This window comes from Erinaceus europaeus, chromosome 18, assembly GCF_950295315.1.
Source record: "Erinaceus europaeus chromosome 18, mEriEur2.1, whole genome shotgun sequence".
NCBI lineage: Eukaryota > Metazoa > Chordata > Mammalia > Eulipotyphla > Erinaceidae > Erinaceus > Erinaceus europaeus.
Genome location: NC_080179.1, coordinates 51,483,713 through 51,509,844, shown reverse-complemented (window position 1 = coordinate 51,509,844; position 26,132 = coordinate 51,483,713). Strand labels below are relative to the sequence as shown.

Here is a 26,132-nt window from a genome sequence, read left to right as displayed (position 1 = left end):
ATATCAGAAGAGACCTAATTCTATTTTTAATAGCAGGTTTTCACTCCAAACATGTCCTTTCATCCTCTCCTACTTAGTGCTTCTTTATAAAGCTCATCAGTATTTGTTGATTTTTATCTTCCTGCTTTTGCTATTAAAATCTAGGTGATCTAGAAATGTAAAGAAATTCCTATTTGTAATATTCACCTTTTAAAAAATAAAATGGTTGGTGCTATGGAAAATTCCTACTTTTTAATATCTTTTTTTCCTACAAAATCTGTGTATATGTAAGGATAAATTCTATTTTAAAGGTTATGTCTATTTTTTCTAGATGTGAACTATTTATAATTGCTGTTGTACAGGAGCGTGTCAACTAGGCACAATAGAAATATTTTTAGCATCTATATGGTTACTTTAGCACATGCTTGTTTCTTTAAAGAATATTGTATGATCAGTGTTATGTGGTTAATTTGTGCAATTTGTCATATTTGAATTTTGTTATCTTAAGTGAAAAGTATGTAAAATGCCATTGTTCGGACTTTTAAAAATTCTCTTGTTTCATTTCTGAATAAAACTAATCACAACTGAACCCTTTGAAAGCTTAAAGAACTTGTTCAAGGACCCTTTGGTTAAGTTATTTGAATTTCACGTGTGCTCCAAAAATGAATTGCAGGAGGAATAAACTAGTCCTTTTGCCTCAGAGATAGTAATAGTAATTCAGCCAACTGTTAAGATCAGTGTCTACAGAGTAATGGCCAAAGCACTGTAGTCTCCTTTTGGGGTTAACTAGAACAGAGAAGGAGAGGAGGCACAGGAGAGAAGGACCTAGAGGCAGATATGGAAAGATCTCTGCGGAGGAATTACAAGAAAGTCATTTAAGCCCATTTCCAGACCTGCTCTGCTGGCAGGATGGAGAAAGAAATGCTTAGTGTCCGGGTCTGAGAGCTTGCTTCCAAAAGGGGTGGCGGTGGGGAGAGAAGAGGGATAAAGCCTGAGAGGCCATTTCCATAGGAATAGGTGCTCCCTAGGGGATTGGGGAACCCCGGAGTGAACCCGTGGGGGGGGGGGGGGCTGGGAAGCGCAGCGAGCAGACAGGCACCACCTGCTGCAGGGCTCCGTGACATGGACAGGGGAGGTGTTGGTTTAGCACTGCGGCCCGCAGAATATTCAGGGAGGGTCGGCTGGACCCACAGGAGAAAGGGGGCGGGGGAGGCAGAGTCCCGCGCTAAGGGGCGCGGTGAAGGGGAGGACGGGAGTGTAGGCAGAGACCAAAGGTGCGGGCTTCAGCCTTCTGGACACCAGAGGGGCGGTGGCCCAGAACTCTCCCTTCACTCCTATTTGTTTCTCTCGGACTATCTGGATGTTTGCCCCCCCACACACACACACACGGGGGGCGGAAGGGGGCGCGGTCCCCACCCCCTCCACGGGGCGCCGCTGGGTAGAGACCGAGGGGCGCCTAGCAGGGGGCGCGGGGGAGGCTGCGGGGCTCGGTGAGCTGCTGGGCTGCAACTTTGCCTGACACGAGGGTGCGTGCTCCCCGGCCCCTAGCCGCACCAGGGACCCACTCCCGTGACCAGTGCCCACCAGCGCCCGGGCGCCCAGAGGACACCGGCGCCCTGGGGCCCATAGCCTTTCAGGCGCGGGGCTAGCAACCCCACCTGGGGTTCAGGCTGGTTGCGGCCCGCAGCCCCCGCGGCACCTGCTGAGTCCCCAGTCCACCCTCAGGCTCCTGGAAAATCCTCCCCCGCTTTGGCGCCCCGTGCGGGGCACGTGTGGGGGCGGGAAGAGGGTGGGGACTCGGCCAGACGTCCCGGCCCTCCCCGTCGCCCCCCACCGCAACTCGGCAGCCGTCACGTGGCGCCGGGAGCCGGAGGTGGGCAGAGGAGGCGAGACTTTGGGGCGCCCCAGAGCTCGCTCGTCCCTTCAGGAGTTCCTGGGAGACGCCGCGCTCCGGCCAGGACGCGCGCGGGAGGAGCCGGCGGGCGATGCGGGCGCCGTTGGCGGCACCTGCGGCTCCTCTGGGCGGCCGTAGCCCCTGCAGCCTCCGCCACAGCCTCGGGAGCGCCCGCCCGCGCCCGGCCCCACCGCTCCGGGAGGATGTGGATCCTCGGCATCGCAGCAACTTTTTGCGGATTGTTCTGGCCCCAAGGTAAGGAGCGGATCCGCGGCGGCCGGCGGGCGGGCGGGCGCGCCCACACCCCGCGCAGACCCCTGCGCCCTCCGCCCGGGGCTCCGCGGGTCTCCGGCCCGGGAGGCGGCTTGCTGGGGCACTCACCTCGCCCAGGGCTGCAGGAGTGGGAGAGTAAACAAGGTTGGACAGGAAAGAGGGACGGAATGATGCCGTGGCGCCGGCAAAAGAGAGGGGTCGACCGTCCCAGAACCCCTCCAACTTCTCAGCGTCCCTGGCAACCCGCAGGGGCGGAGGGCGCCGCCGACAGGTGCGCGGCTCGGGGCGGCCCGGGGCCGGGCTGGCGCCTTGTGTTCCAGAGCGCAGCCAGTGAAGGCGGGGAGGGGGCGCTAGGAGCTCGCCACCAGGACGGGTGCAGGGTGTATTCTGGACGGGAGCTGGAGACCCCAGCCAAGCAGCAGGGCCGCGGCCATGCGAGGTGCAAGACCAACTCGCTCCTCTCCGCGGGAGCGCAGCCCCATATAGCCCATCTGGCTCTGCAGCCCTGGCCAAATGGTTGCCCTTGGAGGCATGAAGAACAAGGCGGTGCTGTGGTGAGCGAGAGCATACGCAGCCCCCACCCCACCCACGCTCGCCCCTTCCCACAAGCCGCGGCCGCGCTAGGGGCGACCCAAGCCCTTCGGGGCGGCTTGGGTACTTGGAGCACCAGCGGCACTTGTCCTCTGGTGCTTCCTCGCAGAGTCCAGGGTGGTCGTTCTGGGAGCCTCGGAGCCACGGTACCAGAATGCTGGCTTCAGAAATTAAGTAAAGAAAAATAAAAAGAACGTCTGTGGGTGCAATTAAGAATGGTGCCAAAATAACATTTAAGCAATTTGTAGCCGATTATAATTAGGCAAATCATCTGCCATAGAGCGGAGCTACTTCGCTCTCAGGGTTATACTGTGCTCCCTTCCCCTTCCAGCCTCCAGGGAGAAAAATCAGGTGTGGCGTTGGGCAGGCTCTTGTCTTTTGGCCCTTGGACCCGGGGGTCTCAAGCAGAATTTCATTTTAACCTTCTGGAACCTTGGTGGTCTCGCCGCCCCCTGCCGGCTGCAACCACATCCGCCTTCCTGGAAACAGACCCAGGAGTGCAGACACCATAGGTCCGACCAGCAGCTGGCTGGTTACCTAAGGGTAGTTAGTGTTTGCAAGGTGGTCTCTCTTCTTCTGGTGCAGATCTAACCCCCTACTGCAATTTCCCCGCAGGGCTAGCGCTTCAAATCCAGTGTTACCAGTGTGAGGAGTTCCAGCTGAACAACGACTGTTCCTCCCCGGAGTTCATTGTCAACTGCACCGTGAATGTTCAAGACATGTGTCAGAAAGAAGTGATGGAGCAAAGTGCAGGTAAGAGTCAGGCAGCACTGTGCTTCCCATCTCCAGCCTGGGCCAGGGTGGGAATGAAGGAGTCTCAGAATTACAAGGGAAGTGATTGGCTTTGATTTAATGCACACACACAAACTGGTTATTTGCAGATATGCTTTCACAGTGCAGGGAAAGTGAAGAGTTCCAAGTAACTTTAATCTTTAATCTCATTAGAGTTAATTAACAGGGCTTCTCCACAGGGGACTTGGGAGGGGTAGTGCATTTAAATTGGTGGCTCTTCTTTTTTTTATTTACTTCCCTCACTTCCCTCTGCTAAAAAGCGATCAAGATGCTGGAAAAATATAGGGCTAATCACCTCTGCTTGGACAAGTAGACAGTAGCCTGTGAGCAATGTCAGTCTGAAATATGAAGCTAGTTGAAGTCCCCAGAGGTCAGAGCTTGAAAAATGTGTTTTGTCATAGAGCCACACCATATTTCTTTGAGGAACACTGCAGAATCTTTATTTAATTTTAGAACTAATGCATCAAATCCCAGGCAGAGTTTGCCAAGATCTTTCAAAGGATTGTGATTTCCTGCTCATCAGAGTGAGGTCCTAGACTTTATGCAGGGAAAGAAAGGTGTCTTTTGGAGTAAACTTCACTCCAGCTGACTAGCATCCTTTTCACTGGGGTGGGATTCCCCATAACCCCTCCAGTCATCTTACCAGAATGCCCAGTTCTCTAAAATGCAACTAGAACTTCAGAAAATTGAATGGAACTATAGTGTCAATTTCCAAGGTCAGACCAGTGAGCAGAGAAGTGAGTATTTTAAAGACATCTAGGAGATGGAGAATTGCATGTGATCAGTTAAACCAAATGAACCAAAGCCTGCTCTTATTCGGTGTGTTATCTGCACTGCCCACAGAAAACGAAGGGGTCAGAGTTCAGCAATACTTTTACTCTGCTGGCAAATTCATGCAAGGGTTATACTCTCAAAGCCAATACCTCAGGAAAGTAGTTACTTCTAAGAGAAGGGAGTAGAAATGTCATGGTCCTAACCACACAATTATTGGGGAAATAGATAACTCATCACTGGATTTGATTCATGTGCACAGTTTTAAAGGCTTTTTTTTCATTAAAAAAAAAAAAAGCATTTTCCTAGGTATGGATTCCTTCAATCAGAACTGCTTTTATTGGGATTCTGGGGCTTGTTGTTCTCAGAAATAATTTGTTTCAAGTAAAATAATGATGAATTGGCTTGTCTTATGGGTTTAGCTGCTAAAAAGGCAAAGCACAGTGGTGATGCTTTAGTAAAAATTATGAGTGATAATTTTTAGTTTTTACTTTGTAATTTTTATCAATGATTTAACAATGATGTGCAAGATTATATAATTACAGGAATATGGTTCCATACTGCATCCACCACCAAAGTGGTGGTGGTGGTGGGGCACAAGCTGATAGATTTCTCTTTGTGTTTCACAACTGTACATTTTTTTTTTAATTTTACTTATTCTTTTTTTTTTTTGTAATTTTATTTATTTTCCCTTTTGTTGCCCTTGTTGTCTTTTTTATTGTTGTTGTAGTTGATGTCGTCGTTGTTGGATAGGACAGAGAGAAAATGGAGAGAGGAGGGGAAGACAGAGAGGGGGAGAGAAAGATAGACACCTGCAGACCTGCTTCACCGCCTGTGAAGCGACTCTCCTGCAGGTGGGGAGCCGGGGTTGGAACCGGGATCCTCATGCCGGTCCTTGTGCTTAGCGCCACCTGCACTTAACCCGCTGCGCTACCGCCCGGCTCCCCACAACTGTACATTTTACCAAACCAAAAATTTGCTGCCCTTTCTACAGAGTTATTTTTTGGAATCACTGATTACTTGGCTACTTTCAAATATTTGCAGCTTTGTTCAAGGCAGTAGTTTATCACCAGTAAAAATGAAGGGGGTGTTGGGGTGTTGTCTGAAAAACATATTAGGAGTTTCCATATTCTCTAGGTCACTGTGTATCTGGCTTTCATGTTTTTAAAACTAGGATATGACTAAGATATTAGTCAGAAATATGAACTTAATTACATCCATCTCCCCCCCATATGTCTTTCCATCTAAAATAAGTATTCTAAGGAGAATACTACACACTTCATTTTCAAGTGCGCCTGTTTCTCAGCAGCAACCCTTGCTTCCAGGTCTTCCTGAAAACATACTCCAGGCAAAATACTAAGGGCCTGGACAATTTTCATGTTCACCGAATGACACAAAAATCTTAGTAAAGTGGTTCAGTGGACAGACCCCAAAACAGATATTGAAAGAGTATGAAATCCAACCAGTGTGATATTTTTTTAATTTGAATTTTATGTGTCCTGGTATTTTGATAGTGACGGGCAAAAACCATAACTTCCAAGTAGATTTTAACGGTTCCAACAAGTTTGACATCAAACTGCAACAAGAGGCATTCTCTGTCAAAAACACACAAGCAAGACAGTATGCCCAGGCCTGCCTGCATGCATGCATGCCTTCTTTCCTTTCCTTTCTCCCTCCCTCCCTCCCTCCCTCCCTCCCTCCCTCCAAAAGTTAAGTCTGAAAAGCCTGCTGTTGTGTATTTTGAGGCAGGTACATTTACTTTTCTTTTCAGTTGCAGAGTATATTTCAAAGTGCTCTCTATCTAGAGGAGTGTTCTTACAAGGTGCCAGGATGTTCTGCTGTTCTTTTCCCCTGTGGTCATTTCTGGAGTGATAAGTCTGGACTGTGGTGAAGAGAAGGCTTGAGGCACTATCTGCCCATTGGCCATTGTTCTTACTAGTTGCTATTTAAATGTTTGCATAAAGAATGAGTTCTCACAAAGTCTGCAGTTAAAGAGTTGATAACTGCTTACCAGCATCCTTGATAATGACATTTCTCTTGCCCTTTCTTTTCATTGAGTCCAGTGAAATATTTCAAATATTGATTTTCATTTCAGAATAGATGTCTCCCATATATGAATTTTTAAACCAGGGTATAAAGAATATGAATTTGCACTTGTTTGACAGTGCAATCTTGTAATTAGAGTTTTTCCTCTTGACTAGATACAGTGAAAGGGGCATAATTTAATTTTTATAGACTAGCCAATTTCTGCCCTTAGTAAAATATAGCTTTGTCAGTGAACAAAACGTTAAAGGTTCTCTTAAGCCTTATTTAAAAGTTAAATGCAGTATATTGAAAGAAAGTTCATGGTCTGAATTTGTAACCTGATCGATCTTGTCACTCATCCTGTGCAACATGCATTAATCTTTTTGTCTGTTTTGCAATACAAGAGCTACTGATTGATATGCCATGTTGCATCTATATTATGACTGTATAAGTAATGGTTGTTTTCCTTTTAGATTAGTTAGTTGCTCATTAAGTTGGATAGAGCTGACTCCATGCCTTGGCTAGATTAATTTTTTATATTTCATAAAATGGAGTGAGAATCTGCTGTCCCCCAAATAATCAGTCACTCACTCCTAGTACTAAGAAATGGAAAGGTAGCCATGATCTGTATTTTCTTAATTTTGTGCTCTACTTAATTTGACCAAGTTTTGCAGATAATAGGCTTTGACATTTACTTTGGGATGGATTGATAAGAAGGGCTTGTTCTGCAAATGCTCTACCACTGTTCCTTTCTTTTATTATTGCAGAGCCCAGGACCTCAGGCATGCATGACTTCTCTGTTCCTGGGCTGCTTTTTCATTCAGATAGAGAGTCAAATGTGGAAATACCACAGCTATATATGTACTTGAGCTGTATGTACACACATGGACATGGGCAAACACACACATACACACACACACATACACACGTGTGGGTGGTGTATCTGCAATGACTGTTTATTTTAACCTCTTTTATTGACATGTATAATTCTTGCATGAGAAAAACGGAGAATACTGAGTCATTCTTTTGCAGATGTTCAGATGTTTAAATTGCTTTGTTTTTCTTTCCAGAATAAATTTGCTAGAATTAGTGAAGTCTGTTAATCTTCCAGTGGCCCTCTCTGAGCCACATCTTTCTATCTTCTGACAGCTTTCTCTTGCTGTCTGTCTTTTAGAAGTCCCAGCTATGGCGTTATTCACCTTCACTTCTGTTTTGAATCGAAGCAACTATATATTCTACTCTAGGAATGAACAGAAAAATATTTAAATCAACATATGTTCACTAAGAAGACTTCAATAAGTCTAGGGGGGAAAAAATGGGTTGCAAGAAAGATATACTCACATGTGAAGACCAGCACTTCTAAAAAGGTTTTGTTGTCAACTTCAGTAAAGTGATGAATTTACACAAGAAAAGATTCTATGAGGTGAATGCCAACATCACTACCTCCTTTTGGTCAGGATAGGAAAGGAACAGTTCTTTTACGAGCAAGACATTTTTGCCAGTCATTACGTTCATTCCCTGAGTTCTCAGGAAGCATTCCGTTGCTTTGATAAAGCAGGCAAAAGTGGTTTCTGAGAAAGTATTTGGAGAGTGAGTAGCAAATGCCTCTAGTGCCTTGGAACTGAAGCATTTGTTGATATTGACTTCCCAGTTGAACACACAGCCAATACTGACTTCTCATCTCCATAGATGACGCGTTTGAAGATTGATCTGGCTTTCCCATAACACTAATTCCTCTGCTAAGATTTCATGAAAGCTTCCATCATTGATGGTTTACCTAATGCATTTAAGCAGAGAAGCAGAGAAGATGGTTTTTTTCCTCCCCTCCCTCAAGTGAAAAGTGGAACAAAGTATAAGAACAAAATACATGTTCCCTTTTAACTTTGAAAAGAAAATCCTCTTCCTTTATATATTCTGGAAACAAGACCTGATTCTACATCTTCCTCTTTTTTTTTTTTCCTCATTTCCTCTCTCCTTATTTTTTCCCCTTCCATATTCCAGAAATAATGACAAGTTCGAATGCACAAACCTGTCAGAGGTCTCTAGCACTCTACATGGGCAGATTTGGCACCCTAGTCTGGTACCTACTTGTCAGATGGAAGGGGTGCTTGATTCCATTCAAGGACAGAATGCAAGCGTGCCAGGCTGCCCATATTTGGCAACTTTGCAAAGATTACTTAACATCCCAGGGGCTTAGTTTTCTCCCTTGTAAGATGTAGAAACAGGCCACCTACTTTCTTGTGAGGATGTAGCCTGATGGTGAGAAATGCTATTGTATAACCATCTTACCGAATCAATCCTAAAAATGGGAAAGTGCTGGAATGCTCACCAGGTGATGCCTCATCCATGGTCCATGCCTGTTCTGAGGACTGCTCCTGAGTGCTTAACCTAATTATAGGACATTTGATTGCTCTGTAAAAGAGCCCCTGCACCAATTACAACTACTAATCTGGGAGTCACTAGTCAACTTTCTGTTTCCATGGATTTGTCTCTTCTGGATATTTTGTGTCAATGGGTTTATAAAATATGTGGTCTTTTGTGAGTGGCTGTTTCGCTTAGAATAATGTATTCAAATACATCTATATGCATCTGTAATGTGTGTCTGTAGTGTTTCCATATTTTCAGGAGACAAGAGTAGACTAAATAGAAATGTTACCAGTTTACCTAAGCCATTTGCATTTCTTTCTTTCTTTTTTTTCTTTTGCCTCCAGTGTTATTGCTGGGGCTCAGTGCCTGCACTATGAATCCATTGTTCCTGGTGGCCAACCTTTTCCCATTATTGTTGCTGCTGCTGCTGTTGTTGGATAGGACAGAGAGAAATTGGGAAAGGAGGGGAAAGCAGAGAGGGGAAGAGAAAGATAGACACCTGCTTCACTGCTTGTGAAACGACCTTCCTGCAGGTGGGGAGCCGGGGGCTCGAACCAGGATCCTTGCTCCGGTCCTTGTGCTTTGCATTATGTGCACTTAACCCGGTGCGCTAGCACCCAGCCATCTGCATTTATATTCAATCTAATCAGAGCTGTATACTGAAGTATTCAGCTAGATGAATCACATGGTGTGTCTTCCTTTTTCAAAGATCTTTTTTTGATTGATTCTGTCACCATTTCCGCCTTTACATTTGTAAGAGAAGTTATCTATTATGTTAAATTTTAAAAAGATTACTTAATTATATATAAAAAAGTAGAATAATTGCCCTCAAGGTTCATCATTTTACTTTGAATTTTGAGTGTACTTTCCACTCACTTGTACTGGGAGCTGAAGTGAAAGCCTGGGTTTGGCTTATTCCTAGATGGTATAGTGGGTGAGGTTGGATGGGGCATGGCTCTGAACCAAAGGAATTTGTGTTCTTCAAGCCTTGACTTTAGGCTAAAACTAGTGTTTTCTCTTAAAGCCCTCAGCTGCTATACATGGAAAGGTTTCAAATTGGTTTGTTTACTGCAGGAGCCCTGGGATACCTGATAATGTAATCCATGACACCTACAGATCCTTATCAGGGATCTCACTTGCTCTTCCCAACATGTGGTGTTGTCCCTGATCCACAGGTCTCTTAGACTAGAGGAGATTTCAGCTTACAGTATACCACATGAGAAGATTTGCATGGATAGGATTTTTTGTGAGGAAAACTTTGAACCTTAAGATGAGACATTTCTTTCTCCTAAGAAAGCTTGAGTGGACCTTCCTTACAGTCTTGTAAACCATTATTAAATTCCCAATACAAATGTTTAAAATCTATTTTTAAAAGAACTTGAAAATAGAGTGTAAGAGATATTCTGGGGAGAGATTTTGGTTAAGACATCAAGATGCCAGCACGCTTGATCACCTAAGATAAATAAGTGCTCAATGAACATGCGCAAGTCTAGCCTTTTCATCACAGATCAAACCATTGATTTTGTAGGCAGGATTGTTTCCTTCCAGAAATGTGAGAAACGACTTTTTTGCTTTTATTTTCATTCCTTCTTAGAGACTAAGCTGTATTTGTCCTGCCTTGTACTTCTACATTGTCGTAGAAGTGATTGTACTTGTGGGGTGAAGGATGCTGGTGGGAGACAGTATGTTTCCTCTTGTAGGGGTCTCCACAAAAGTTGGACTATAATTTAGAAACTTCAATCAAATGGGGTGATCAAGCTTGCAAATAAGCAAAGGGATTATGATCTGCAAGGACCGCGGTTCAAGCTTCTGTCTCCACTTGCACAGGGGGAAGCATTACAAGCAGTGAAGCAATGCTATAGATTATCTTTCCCCCTTCTGTCCCCACTCCCCCTCTCAAATTATCTGTCCTATAAAACACAAGAAAAGGAAAAAAAAAAAAAGAAAAGAAAAAAGAACAACTGGCTCCCGGTAGCAGTGATTCGCTATACAGGCAACAAGTCCTAGAGATATCCCTGTTGGGGAAAAAAAAAAAAAAAAAGAATTACGATCTGTGACATTCTCTTATTTTCTCTCCATGGTATACTTTGGTTCGTGGCAACATTGAGATTCAGAAACTGTTTTCACAGGCCAGAGCTGTAGGGCATATTCTCTTATTAATAAATTGCTTCCAATGTCCTGGTTGCTTGCAGCAGGACAAAGCAAAGCAGTAGATGAGCTGAATTTAGTGCCTTGGCTAAGGTGAAACCAGATAAAGTTTGTAACAAATGGCTTTTTTAAAAGAATGCATCCAATTAGAATAAAGCAATAAGAGTTCAAGACATTGATTTTGAGCTTTATGACTTTGCAAACCATGAGGATTCAGATGCAAAAATGATGAAGTGTATTATTTTAAGAAAGTTGTGATACTTGGTCCAGTGCATTTCATTTCTCACTGGACATGGATAATAGCTTTTTATGTTGTTCCGTTTCCTGGACTTGTTCATGAGGACAGAGGGACAACTGGAGATAGTGCCAGAGGTGGGTGGCGCCAGGCATACAGCTCTTGGCCCATCCTGGTCTGTACAAACTGCACTTGACAGGAATACCAATGTGCGCAGCAGTTGAAGATGCTCTCCACAGAGAATTCTTCTAAGAGCCTCAGTGGAAGCAGGTGTATGAAGTGATGCTGGATGATGGATGCTATGCACTGCTTTGCCGTTTATGTGAAACCAGCAAACCACTTGGGTCTCCCTTAACTTCAGAACACGCATATCCCAAGGAAATAAGAAAGGCTGGACACCTTGACTACTTTTCCACCCAGTGATGAAATACAAACTGGGAGTGTAAAGCTTCAAAGCTAGGCAAGAATATTTGACAACTGTCTGTCCCAGTAGAAAAAGGCAGGAAAGAGGCCAGGTGGTGGTGCACCTGGTTGAGTGCACATATTACAATGCACAGGGACCCAGGTTCAAGCCCCTGGCTCCCACCTGCAAAGGGAAAGGTTTGTGAGTGGAGAAGCAGTGTTGCAAGTGTCTTTCTGTCTCTCTCTTCCTCTATCATCCCCTTCCCTCTTGATTTCTGGCTGTCTCTATCCAATAAATAAATAAAAGACAATAAGAGAGGGAAGGGGTGAGGAAATGGGTGCAAGCAGTGCCTGCCTAGTTAACTTTCCTTGAAAAATTGGTAACTCTGACTGGCAATTGGAAGGGGAAAGAAAGAATAAAGGAAGTTGGAAGCAGACACTTTACATGTGCTAAGAGGCTCAACCAGTGGGTCCTACTCACCTCATCCTGTTGGGAAGTATTTCTAGGATCAACTGTCCTGGTGCTGGTGATGGCAGGATGCAAGGAAGTGTTCTGTGATCCTTGTTCTCCAGTAGCTTGCCTGCTGCACAGTACTTCCAGTGTTTGAGTATAATATAATCTAGTAGAACTACAGCTTCATTCACTGAAGTTCATTCATGTCATTCATTCCTGTAAAAGGGCAGCTGGAGGACATTGCCCATTCACCTGGCCTCCCTCTTTCTCCTTCTTCACTGTTATTTTACACACACACACACACACACACACACACACACACACACACACACACTGCTGAATTTGAGATCAAGTTTTAGTGCTGGGAGGTGGCTTACCCTGTTGAGTAAACATTATTTTTTACCATGTGCAAGAACCCAGGTTCAAGTCCTGGCTCCCTAACTACAGAGGGGGAGCTTCATGAGTGGTGAGATAAGTCTGCAGGTATCTCTTTCTCCTTCCTCTCTCATTTTCTCTCTGTCCTATCTAATAAGAAAAATGACTGCTGGGAGCTTTGGGCTTGTCACATAAGAGCTGAGTCCAGTATAGCCCTGGGGGCAATAAAATAGAAGAAAAAAATTAAGTTTTAAGACTTATTATGATTTTTTTAATATTGCACCAGAAAGTAAGAAAGTAAAGTATCTAACATAAGAAGAAAACTAGAAGGGGCTAGGTGGTAGCACACCTGGTTGGACACACATGTTACAGTGCACAAGGAACCAGGTTCGAACCCCTAGTCCCCACCTGCAGGGGGGGACATCTTTGTGAGTGGTGACAGGGCTGCAGGTGTCTCTCTGTCTCTGTTCCTCTTTATCACTCCCTTTCCTCCATTTCTGGCAGTCTCTATTCAATAAATAAATAGACTAATTTTTTAAAAAGAAGAAAATTACAATAAAGGAAAAAATTACCTCTTTGTACTTTAGTTGAATTAGAAAAAGCATTCTAATGTGTATTATCTACTATCATTTGTTAAACATTGTTGCTTAAGGAGTTCTGAAATATAGATATTACACTGTAATTTTTTTTTTTTCTACCAGGGCACTGTTCAGCTCTGGCTGATGGTGGTGCAGGGGACTGAACCTGGGACTTTGGAGCCTCAGGCATGAGAGATGAGAGTCTCTTTGCATAACCATTATGCTATTTACCTTAGCCTTTTGCTATAGGTTTTTTTGTTGTATTATTATTATTTATTTTATTTGGTTTGTCAGCTTGCTTTCAAGAATGATCTGTCTTGCTTTGAGTAGGAGTGTTTTCTGGAAACACACCGCTAACTTCTTCATTAGTCAAGCCAGCTGCTAAGTAACAGGCCACCATCCAGTCAATCCAGACAGCTAGAGATTTAAATTATTTGAAACTCTGTTACCCAGAGCTGATCTGCCTTGACCATGAGTTCCCTCAGGAAGAAAATAACTCTCCCCCACCACACACTATTACATCCTCCCTCTGAAAGTTCGCCCACCTCCAGGTCTCTCCCACACAGGAGACATAACTGAAAAATCCACAGGGTTGGGCCAGTGAGATAGTTCACCTGAGTAGTGCACCTGTTGTCTCACATGCTCCAGGTACCAGCCCAGTTCCCACTGCACAGAGGAAGCTTCAGTACTACATACAGTGTCTTTCTCCCCTCAGTGTATTTCTCCCTTCTGTGTCTTTATCTCTTTCTGTAAAAAAAGCTGAGTCAGATCAGTGAAACCCCAGAAATGATCAAATAATGATAACGATAAAATAAAATATACAGGGCTGGGCCAGCAAATTAGTTCTCCTGGATAGTGCATCTACTTTGGCACATAAACCAGGCCTGCCTGCATGGGAAGAAGCTTCAATGCTGTGATTCATTCTCTCTCTCTCTCTCTCTCTCTCTGTCTCTGTCTCTCTCTCTCTCTCTCTCTCTCTGTTTCTATCTGGGGAAAAAAACCTCATTGGTTAAAAACCCTACATCATGGAGGTCATCCTCACTTTGGAGAGGGGGATGAACTTTTTTTTAATGTTTGTTACTGGAGACAGAAATCAAGAGAGCAGGGGGTGATAGAGAGGGTGAGAGACAGAGAGACCTGCAGCAAGCTTTCCACCTGCAGGTGGGGCCTAGGGACTTGAACCTGGGTCCTTGCACACTGTAGTGTGTGCACTTAACCAGGTATGCCACTACCTGGATCCAGGGGCGTGAACTTCTAAGTTATTTATTTGGGTGAATTACACCTCAGGTGGGGAGGGGGCTGTTTTTACTCTACTATTGTCTCTGCCTGTAGTTAAACTGTTTGATTCAACTCCGAGAATTTGACTAGTGACTTGTATTCTTGTGCCCCTCTGATTGGATGTCATTAAGATCATTGTCTTTTTTTAAAAAAAATTATTTATAAAATGGAATTATTGACAAAGCCATAGGATAAGAGGGGTACAATTCCACCAATTTCTACCACAGAACTCAATATCCCATCCCCTCCTTTGAAAGCTTTCCATTCTTTATCCCTATGGGAGCATGGACCCAAGGTCATTGTTTTAATCCAGGGTATTTAATCCAGTCTGATGTTTGTGTCCCCTGAAAAAAGCACGGGTTGCAGTATCTCCTAGGCATCAAGAAGCATTGAGACTTGTCCCCTCCCTTCATTTTTCTGTGGGCTGAAGCTTCACAGAACTTGATAAGCTCAGCTTTCTTTCTTTTTTTTTATTTTTTACTTTTGCCTTAGTGTTATCGCTGGGGCTTGGTGTCTACACTAGGAATCCACTGCTGCTGGAGGCCATGTATCCCATTTTGTTGCCCTTGTTATTGTTATTGTTGCCATTGTTATTGCTGTTGTTGTTGGATAGGACAGAGAGAAATGGAGAAAGGAGAGTAAGACAGACAGGGGGAGAGAAAGACAGACACCTGCAGACCTGCTTCACCCTGCAGGTGGGGAGCCAGGGGCTCAAACTGAGATCCTTGTGCTGGTCTGTTTGCTTCTAACCTGGTGCAGCGACCTCCTGTAGGTGGGGACCTGGGGACTGGAACCAGGATCCTTACGCCAGTCCTTAGACTTTGTGCCATGTGCACTTAGCCCGCTGTGCTACTGGCCAGCCCCCAATAAAGCGACACACCTGCAGACCTGTTTCATTGCTCCTGATGCTTCCCCCCTGCAGGTGGGGATTGGGGGCTTGAACCAGGGTCCTTGTGCACTGGAACATGTGCGCTCAAGCGGGGCCACCATTGCTCAGCTCCTCATTTATTTCTTAGCCCTGATCTAGACCTCACTTTTGGTGCCACTTGAGAATGTTTAGGTCTGATAAGTGAAGTTAGCAGGGACATCAGTCATAGAGATATTACTGTTTACTTGAACAAGCTAGCACTGAAGCAAGTGGTCTTTGAGTTGTTCCCATAGTCCAGTTCTCTCCATTTTCCTATTCTCACTTGGAGGCATGTTGGCTTTTTGTTCTCAAGCTTGTTGCCTCTTTTCACAGGTAACTGATATTACAAATGAAAGGAGAGAGCTGGTACAAGGAACTTTTAACCTATGGCTTTTCAAAATTTTAATGAGAAAACAAAGCCTCTCAAATTTCTCCACCAGACTTCTGCTACTCTTTCATTGGCCAAGCTATTGTCTCATGATCACAGCTTGCCAAGAGGAAAAGGGAGGAGGGTAGCTCCTGGGTGGTCAGTGTCATGGCAGCCTGAGCAGTCCATGCACAAACTTGGAATTTTGCCACTGAGAAGGAACAGGCTTAATTTCTTTATACACCACTCACTCTTTTCTTAGAATAAACAAACACATCAAGATACACTTAGCACAGGAGCCTGTATAACCTCTGCATCCCTGTCAGCCTGACCTTGAATGCCATGGTCACAGCTAGGAACATTCTAGACTGCATTCAGGAGCAGGTCTGCATTCATTCAGGTCTTCCTCGAGTGGCAGAATATGTTGACCCAATCCACCTTCAGAGAGTGGCAATTTCTACCACCAAGATCCTGAAGAAGCCCACAGAGGGTTTATGATGTTGTTCCTGATGGAGATCGCCAGTGATAGTGGAGAGAGGGATCTGTTAGAGGTCTAGGCCTATCATATTTGTGTAGGAATCCTAGGATTTCCTGACTAGGGCCCTGGGCCACATATGGCACCAGCATAAGGATCCTGGTTCGAGCCCCATCTTCCCACCTGCAGGGGGGTTGCCTCACAATCTGTGAAGCAGGTCTGCAGGAGTCTTTCTCTTTCCCTCTCTGTCTTCCCCTCCTCTCTCCATTTCTCTCTATCCTGTCAAATAATAATGACAGCAATAATAATAATAACAACAACAACGATAAACAAGGACAACAAAAGAAGAAAATGGCCTCCAGGAACAATGGATTCATAGTGCAGGCAACAAGTTCCAGCAATAACTCTGTAGGCAAAAAGAGAGAGAGAGAGAGAGAGAAAGTAAGTAAGAAAGAAGATATTTGGTTGAATACTTTATGGTGTCTTCTTTGGGTCTTTCCACCTGCTTGTTGTACCTATTGAGCCACTATAGACTGTTGCGCACTTTTATTTTAAGGGATATGCTTTCCCCCAGCTTACGGATCCGTGCACTATCTCAAAGGCTCTGCTCTATATCTAGGTTCTGTAAGTTTATTAGGAAGTGCACCACCTAAAATGGGACTAAGGAGTCCTGTGAGATAGGAAAGTTCTCACCAGAGTATTGGAGCTGAAGGGTTGACATCGCAGGCCTGGCATTTCTGGACACAGTCTGAAGTGAATCATATCGAGGTGCCATTGATTTGGTTGAGATCAGCAGATGCAGTATCAAATGGTATGGATCAAGAGAAGCAGGAAGGAAAATAAGCAAAGACCTAGAGGTTCGAGGGCTTGGAGAAATATGGTTTATAGAGAATGAGGAAAGTTCCTTACTGTCGTGGTCTGTGAGGTGGTGCAGTAGATAAAGCATTGGACTCTCTAGCATGAAGTCCTGAGTTCAATCCCCAGCAGCACATGTACCAGAGAAATGTCTGGCTCTTTATCTCTCTTCCTATGTTTATCATAAACAGATAAATAAATAAATAAATAAGTTCCTTGCTGTCTTAGGGTTTAAAAAGACAGTAGATAATTAATACTATAGACAAGTTATTTGGGAACTTGGTTTACTTTGAAAATCCTGTGGTTAAGATTTACTGTGCCATACAAGACCTTACCATGTTTTATGTCATTTATTATTATTTACAAGTAACTATATATAATACACTGACAAGATTGGTTGCTTCTGGTCTCTTTGGTCTAAGATTACAGGTGATTTAATATTTTTAAAAAGCTTTATTAGAAATGCATTAACAATTTAAGCTCAGTGTTAAAATTCAATCAGTTTATTTTAAATCTTAAGTGCTTAGATTGAAGGAATGTGTACTCAGAACTGAAGCCTATGCATTGAAAAGTTCGAGACATTAAAGCCATCTTCCATCTCTCATATTGATTGAATAGTTATTTATAAGAATATAAGTTAATATGATTATATATTAACACCATTCCCACCACCAAAGGTCTCTGTCCCCACCGCAGCCCCCTAGAGTAGAGCTGAAAATCTACTACCCACCCCCACATGTTTTACTTTGGTGCAATACTCAGTTAAATTCTGCTTTGCCTTTCCCTTTCTTTTCTTTTTTGTCACCTTTTTTTTTTTATATAAGTGGGACCATCCCATACCCTTTCTGTTTCTGGCTTATCTCACTTAATATAATTCGGAAAGTTCCCTATTCTTTATCCCGCTGGGAATATGGACCAAAATTCTTTTGGGGGTGCAGAAGGCAGAAAGTTTGGTTTCTATAACTGCTTCTCCACTGGACATGGGCTTTGGCAGGGAGGTCCAGAACCCCAGCCTGTTTCTGTCTTTCCCTAGTGGGGTAGGGCTATGAGGAGGGGAGGGGAGGTTCCAGGACATATTTGGTGAGATCGTCTGCCCAGGGAAGTCATCATGGCATCATAGTAGCATCTGCGACTTGGTGGCTGAAAAGTGGTAAGATATAAAGCAGAATAAATTGTTTAATAAATAGGAACCCAAAGGTACAGAAAGATGAAACTGGGGACTTTGGATGGGAAGAAGCTAGGAAGTCTGTTTTAGGTATGTTCCAAGGGTACCATAACTTTATTAATTTTTTTTCTGGGAGAGGCCTCGGAAAGGTGGGCAACTCGTTTATTGAAGGAGAAAGCAGGCAGACATACCCCTAACTCGGGGGGAAGGTTGAGGTAACCATTAACCCAAACACAGAGTAAGACAATGCATAGTCACATTTTGACCTATAGACTATTTGATCACAAGTAAAATGTTACCACACAAGGTTTGGTCACAAATTTTACAATGTACATTTTTCAGGAGGTCGGTTGCGGTTACTTTAGGGCAGTGGAGGGTGGAGAGGGAGGTAACTGAGCAATCAGGATGTCTGCTGGCAGTTTATAAGTTAACCATACACAGTAATCCATGGCTTTTAATTAAAGAAGGAAAGGGTGGAGGTGCCACGTGTAGAAATTTCCCCATGTCTGGGGGCCCAGCCATCATAAATTCCAGAGGTCAGGGACGTGCCATATCTCAACCCGTGTGTGTGTGTGTGTGTGTGTGTGTGTGTGTGTGTTGGGGGGGGGGGGGGGTTCTGGGGTCAGACCCACTCAGACCTCATGGAAACTACAGCCTGGACTTTCCAGGACAGTGGGCCCATCCTCCAACATCTTCTCTTTTTTTCTTTTATGTAAAAAAAAAAAAAAAAGAAGAAGAAGAAGAAGGGATAGATATGATAGCAGAAATATTTAAATCTTGGTGTCAAAATAGGGTTGCTGGGGATCGGTGGGTAAATGCTTATAGGGGTGAACAAGAGCCTGATTAACAATTACTCTAGTCATATCAGGAATGTGGAGCTGAATGAACTTAAAAAGGGGGCAAGAAGAAAGAGCAAACAAATCAAAATCAGGGGCCCTACAAGGGGGCGGACCCAGGTGGTCAGTGGGCCTTGCAGTCATGAAGAGGAAGACCCGAAGGCATAGTGGCTGCAAAGGTCATCACTTAGTTTAGTCAAAGACTTTAGTAATTTTGCTTGAGCCTGACAGCTAACATGCAGGTGGGCTAAAAGTATTGTCTGGGAAAATGGTAAAAGAGCTGAGAGTAGACCTAGAAAGCTAGATTAGAGCAGAGAGTAGCTCCTAAATATTTTTACAGAAAAATGGCAACTAGTTCAGGTTACTTTGTAATAAGTATTATGGTGCCCTTGGGTCATCCCCTTTGGAGCCGTTATGCCACCAAAGTTCCTTGTTTTCCTATAATTGGGTGAATTTGTATGCAGGAGACTGATTTTGAATCTTTGAGCCACACTATACTAATCTAATACTATTTAGATTTAGAACTATCATCAGAAGAAACTTGCAAGGTAAAAAATACAAGAGCACAGTTTCATAAATCATTGAGGGGCACTGCTATTCCTGAGATAACAAGTCATCAGTATCTGTCCCCTCAGTCCCCTCTGGCATCTGGGGAACAAAGACCACAGCCAAGGAAAAGCAAGTGACTATGTAGAAACCTTCCTGGCTCAGAGAATTATAAATGATCAAAGAAGTCTAACTCTAATGTGAAACTAAATAAAACTAAGAGTTGACATCATACATTATGGGTTGGTTGTTTGCTATAATTAAGTTGGCATCAGTGGTTAACAGCCCTGAAAATTAAACTCAGGCACAAAAGAACTTTTGAATGGAGTAATCAAAGGCTTCTGAATAAAGAAGTTGATGCATCCCTATTATGAGGAAGAAGAATGTTCTTTTGGTGTGTGGATTCATGTCTGTTTTGTTGTGGTGGCTGTTCTAACAAGCACCTTCGTGGTTTTTTGTTTGTTCGTTTTGTTTTAATCTTGAGGGTAAAAACTCAGCTTTATATTCAGTGTCCAGTTCTGACTTCTTGGTCAAGATGTACTAGTGTCAGGATCTTTATAGATATGTGGTACAGAATTCAGTTCTGCCCCTATTTTGTACTTATTTATTTATTTGATAGGACAAAGAAAAACTGAGAGTGAAAGGAGAGATAGAGACACCTGTATCCCTGTTTCACTGCCTGTGAAGCTTCCTTCCTGCTGATGGGGACCAGGAGCTAGAAGCTGGGTCCTTACACATGGCAAGATGTGCTCTCAACCAGATGGCACCATCTGACACCTAATTTTTGGTTACTTTATCTTACTATTGTTAGTTTTTTAAACTTTATTTGATAAGAGAGAAACTTAGAGGGGAGGGGGACAGAGAGAGAGAAAGAGAGAGAGAGAGAAAGAGAGAGAGAGAGAGAGAGAGAGAGAGAGAGAGAGAGAGCCCTGCTTCACTCATGAAGCCTCCCTTGCAGGTAGTTAGGGATCGAAGGCTTGACCCCTAGGTCCTAGTGCAGTGTAATGTGCGCACTTAACCAGATCCACCACCTCCTGGCCTCCCTGTTATTAGTTTTGTTGTTGTTGTGTTTTTTTTTTTTCTTCCACTCCAGGGTTATTGTAGGGCTCAGTGCCTGAACTTCAAATCCATTGCTCCTGGAGGCCATTTTTCTCATTTTACCTTTATTATTATTGTTGTTACATAGGACAGAGAGAAATCGGGAGAGGAGGGGAAGACAGAGAGGGAGAGAGAAAGACACCTGTAGACCTGTTTTACAACTTTTGAAGGAACCCACCTGCAGGTGGGGATCTGGGGGCTAGAACCAGGATCCTTACACTGGTCCTTGCACTTCACACCATGTGCACTTAACCCACTGTGCTACCACCTGCCCCCCCCCCCATTCTTAGTTTTTAAGAATAATTACTATTCTTGCTTGGTTCCTATGGTCATCTGTACTTCAAATGGAATGTTTTAAAAACACTCACATGCATGGCAGAGGAAGAGTACTTCAGGGCCAGAATATTGGGTTTTAACTGAAGTACACCTTAATATGAGAAATTGAAAATTAAATCTCCCAGGGAAGAGCTTCCTTCCAGGTCTTCACTCTTTATTTCTGATGAGCAATGTCTTGTGTAACGGTAATGAGGCCTAAGTACAGGCAAGCTGCTGCTTCTAGAGATGTTCCCATTATGATGCAGAAGCTGTCAGAAATCTTCACATGGTGTTCTTTAAGAGGGAAAAAAATGGGAATAGGTTAGGCCTCTTCTGGTTTTTTTCAGATCTTAGTGAAGATGCTTGCAGTTTCATTCCAATTACCCATTTCTGAGCATTTTTCTTTTTTTAAGAAAAATTTATTTATTTCCTTTTTGTTGCCCTTGTTGTTTTTATTGTTGTATGTCATCGTTGTTGGATAGGACAGAGAGGAGGAGAGAAAGATAGACACCTGCAGACCTGCTTCACCACCTGGGAAGCGACTCCCCTGCAGGTGGGGAGCAGGGGCTTGAATGGGATCCTTATGCTAGTCCTTGCGCTTAGCGCCATGTATGCTTAACCCGCTGCGCTACTGCCTGACTCCCTCTGAGCATTTTTTCTTTGTTCCTAGTTCTGCATAGAATATTTATTGTGATTTGATTCTAAGTCTGGTGCAGTAACTTGTGTGTGTGTGTGTGTGTGTGTGTGTGTGTTTTTAGTAGAACATCAGTTTTCACTCCCAAATGAGCATTTGCTAAAGTAGCAGTTTTCCATAGAAGTTCAACTATAAAACTAAATTGCTTAACATGGGGTGAAAAGTAATGGACTATTGAAGGCTCTGTTTAGAAATGTTGGGGGCATGGGAGTTAGGCAGTGGTGCACCAGGTTAAAGGCATATAGTATGAAGTGCAAGGGCCCATGCAAGTATCTAGGTTCAAGATCCTGGCTCCCCACCTACGGGGCGAGGGTCACTTCACAAGTCATAAAGCAGGTCTGCAGGCATCTGTCTCCCTCTGTGTCACCTCTCCTCTTCCTATTTCTCTTTTTTCTATCCAATAAAAAATGAAAAATGGCTGTCAGGAGCAGTGGATTCATAGTGCAGGCACCGGGCCCAGCGATAACCCTGGAAGCAAAAAAGAAAAAAAGAAAAATCTTGGGGTCGAGACTGGTGGTGGTTAAGTGCACATAGTACTAACACTAAGCACAAGGAAGGACCTGGGTTTGAGCTCCCAGCTGCCCACCTACAGGTGGGATGCTGCACAAGCAGTGAGTCAAGTCTGCAAGTGTCTGTCTGTCTTTCTTCCTCCTCTTTCAGTTTCTCTCTGTCCTGTCCAATAAAATGAAAAAATGTCCTCCAGGAGCAATGGACTGGTAATGCCAGCACCAAGCCCCAGTGATAGGATTGGGGGGGGGTAATGTTTCTGTATTCAACAGCAAAGAAAATAGAGCGAGAGGAAACTATTGGAAAAGCTAAACGCATGCTAGTTCATAAAGAGGAGAAGAGCACATGCTTCATCCCTCTACTTTAATTGGCCATGGAGTAGACTTTAAAGTGAGAAAACTGAGAAAACTAGGACAGTAACTTATTTTAAAATCATGCACACAGGACCAGCTAGCTAGTAGTACAGCTGGTAGCACACCTGTTAGCATGCACAACAACCCAGGTTCAAGACCCCGGTCCTCACAAGCAGGAGGGAAAAGCTTCAGGGGCAGCAAAGCAGTGTTGCAGATCTCTTTCTCTCTATAGCCTTCTCCCTCTCTATCTCCCCTCCTCTCTAAATTCCTGAGTCTACAAAAAAAAAAAAGCATACATACACCAACTAGATCATCAAGGGAATAGAATAACTCACTAAACAAAACAGCACTATCAAATGATACTGTTTGTGATTCTCTAAGTCAAGATACTTACTATTCAGAGTAGGAAATCCATTGAATAATGCTTTCCAACCCCACAGAGAATCAGTTTTACAGGATGAACTTCTAGGACAGGTTGCAAACTGATGGATGCATCCAGGTGGAGTCTGGAGTGTGCCAAGACTACCCTGTTGTCTTTCTTCCCAGGCTCTGAGTAAACTGAAAAGTAAAACAGGTACAAAGCTGTTGAGGTCAAGACTAACAGCCGAAATCACTGTGTTACTAAGAAAGACTTAAGTACAAAGAAATAGCTTTAGGGGTAGAGTTAAATGGGCTTCTAAATCAGCATCAGCAAATTAGTGGGTTTAACCAATTACAGATGAGGTCACTTAGGGGGCATTTCTTGCCCTAGGGGCAAGAGGACAAAACACCTGTTTAGTAGGAACTCCTCGCTCTTAAAGGGGGGTGGGGAGGTGAATATGCCTGATTGATTCTTCACAAGTTTGTCAAATATGTCACTTCACGTCCCTTAGGGAAGAGGGTATAAATGTAGAGAGTTTAGCAGGCACATGACTTGAGCCCCATTCCTGGGAGAAACGTTAAGATAGAGGAAGGAGATTGTTTTCCCAATAACCTCTTCCGTAAACATCACATTGAGAAGTTGTCATTTCAGAAGCTTCAGCGACTGAGGCATGAATGAAGCAAGTAAATAGCATGAACATTGAGCACTGTACCTGTCACATACACACACTTGATGCTGCTTTCAGCATGAACAGTGGCCAGATCTGTACCACTAAACTACTTGTTTGTATAGAATGTAGAAGAATAATGAAGATCTGTCCCTCATCTATACAAATATTTTTCATTATTTTTTATGTCTTGAATGCAACTTAGCGTTACAGAAAAAAACACAGAGATACTGCAGAGTTCCCATATATTCTCTTTCTCTTTTTTTTAAATTTCTTTGTTGGAGGATTAATGGTTTACAGTCGACAGTGTGAGAGATGGTTAGGTCTTCTCTCCAAAAGAACCTGAATAGAACAACTGTTATTTTTATAAATTGTTATCTATGACCACCTGCAGCCAGTAGTTTTGTATTCTTTAGGTCAGATCATAGTTCCTTGCAGTGCTTGCTTATCTTCCTGCAGAGACCCTCAGACTCTCTTCCTCCTTTCCTTATTTACGCAATGGGGAGATTGTGAGCTCTGAAGCCCAGCCCAGGGGTGGACTCCTCCCTGACAGACAGTTCTGTGTCAAGTATAAAAGATGGGAGAAAGGTGAGGGGGGGCGCACTGCTGCCTGATTGTCACTGTTGGTGGCACACCATTTTGCAAAAGAACAAATGCCTTGCTTCAACTCCTTATTTTTTGCCTTGACAAGTATTTTAATTGGACGTCATTTACAACAACATTAAAATACAATTTGTACATGCATAATAACATTTCTCAGTTTTCCACATAACAATTCAACCCCCACTAGATCCTCCTCTGCCAACATGTTCCAGGACCCGAACCTCCCCCCCACCCCACCCCAGAGTCTTTTACTTTGGTGCAATACACCAACTCCAGTCCAAGTTCTGCTTAGTGTTTTCCCTTCTGATGTTGTTTTTCAACTTCTGCCTATGAGTGAGATCGTCCCATATGCATCCTTTTGTTTCTGACTTATCTTGACATATAAGCTCCATCCAAGATGGGCTGAAAAAGATGAAATCACCATTTTTAATAGCTGAGTAGAATTCCATTGTGAATATAGACCACAACTTACTCAGCCACTCATCTGTTGTTGGACACCTGGGTTGCAGGTTTTGGCTATTACAAATTGTGCTGCTATGAGCATGGGTATACACAGATCTTTTTGGATGGGTGTATTTGATTTCATAGTATATATCCCCAGGAGAGGAATTATAGGGTCATAGGGTCATAGAGTAGGTCCAGTTCTAGCTTTCTGAGTTTTCCAGACTGCTCTCCACTGGGGTTGGACTAATTTACATTCCCACCAGCAGTGCAGGAGGGTTCTTTTGTCCTTTTTTTTTTTTCTGTCAGCACTGGCATTTCATCCTACCAGGCTGACTGTCTTCCTCAGGAAGGGAGCAGAGAGATGCCTAGGCACTTAAACTGTCTCAAATGTGGAGCATAGCTTAAACCCGGATTGTGCACATGAAGAGGCAAACACACCGTTCCTTTACAGCTTAAATTATTACTTTTTTTTTTGATGTTATTTATGTTGTCATCACAGTTGTCACTGGGACTTGGTGCCTGCATGACCAGGGGATTGAACCCAGATCCTCATACTAACTGACCCTTGCTTCTACAAATTTTTGTCATTTCTCCTATTTCTCTTCTAATTTATGACAATTTCTTATTTTTTTCTTTTTCATGATAGTGATATTTTAAATATTTTATTATTGCATAGAGACAGAAATTGAGAGAGGAGGGGAAGATAAAGAAGTAGAGAGACAAACACTTCGCCACTTGTGAAGCTTGCCTCCTGCGGGTGGGGACCAGGGGCTTGAACCTGAGTCCTTATGTACTATAATGTGAGTGCTTAACCAGGTGCACCACCACCTGGTCCCAAATAGTAATATTTTTGAAGGAGGCCAGCCCCCTATCTTTTCTATGTTCATCATTTGGGTTGGTGGTATTATTATTATTATTATTTGTAATTCATTTGAAGTTACAAGGATAACCCTAAGTGATGTGGCATTATCTCCATAACTGATGTCTGGCACACAGCCCAGAATTCCCTTACTTTCTCATTCTGTTAGTAATTCTTCTCAGCTTATTTTCATTGGTAAGATGACCAACAATTTCAGAATGCCCCTGTCCAGCAGAGAAGCAATTACAGAAGCCAGAACTCCCACTTTCTGCAGCCCATACAGAATTTTGGCCCATAATCCTAGTGGGGCAGAAAAGGACTCTGGTCATTTTCCAACTCCATCAGACCCCAGAGAGATGAGAAGAAAAAGGAAGGAAAGTAGTGATAGGTGTAGGCGACTTAGAAAAGAAGATCAGGACATGAAAAAGTGGGCAAATATATGCAAAGAGGGACAGATAGTTATAGAAATAATAGTTAACCCATATCTGCAACCTTAGGAGAACTGCTATAGCTTCCAATGCAAGGAAGGGGACACAGAATGCTGGTGGTGGGAACGGTGTGGAATTATACCCGTTATCTTACGATTTTGTAAATCAATATGACATCACTAGTAAAATTTAAAAATAAATACAGCTTTATTGTGGAAAACTGAGAAATGTTATGATTATACAAACTACATTATTATTTATGTATTTTACTGTTGACTGTAAACCATTAATCCCCCCAATAAAAAAAAAGACGACGAGATGATGTGTCTTCACTGCTCATCTCCCAGCTTGGAACCAGCTGTCCCTGAGTAGGATTTTTTTTTTTTTTTTTTTGGTTCTGGGAGTGTCTCTCTCTCACCCCTTTTCCGTCCACCAGCCACAGCTGGGCTTGCCTGTGGCTTGATGGGTTTCTGGATTCTGGAGAGGCCTT

The 26,132-nt window shown here is 43.5% G+C and overlaps 1 protein-coding gene across 1 annotated transcript in view; it reads left to right on the top strand.

The window, feature by feature from the left end:
• The first annotated feature begins 1,636 nt into the window (after positions 1 to 1,636).
• LYPD1 (LY6/PLAUR domain containing 1) overlaps positions 1,637 to 26,132 on the top strand; it is a 42,786-nt gene continuing 18,290 nt past the window's right edge. Inside the window, exons 1-2 of the mRNA XM_016187796.2 lie at positions 1,637 to 2,128; positions 3,353 to 3,490. Of these exons, the coding sequence (XP_016043282.1) occupies positions 2,077 to 2,128; positions 3,353 to 3,490 (190 nt within the window). The 5' untranslated portion in view covers positions 1,637 to 2,076. The remainder of the gene's footprint in view (positions 2,129 to 3,352; positions 3,491 to 26,132) is intronic.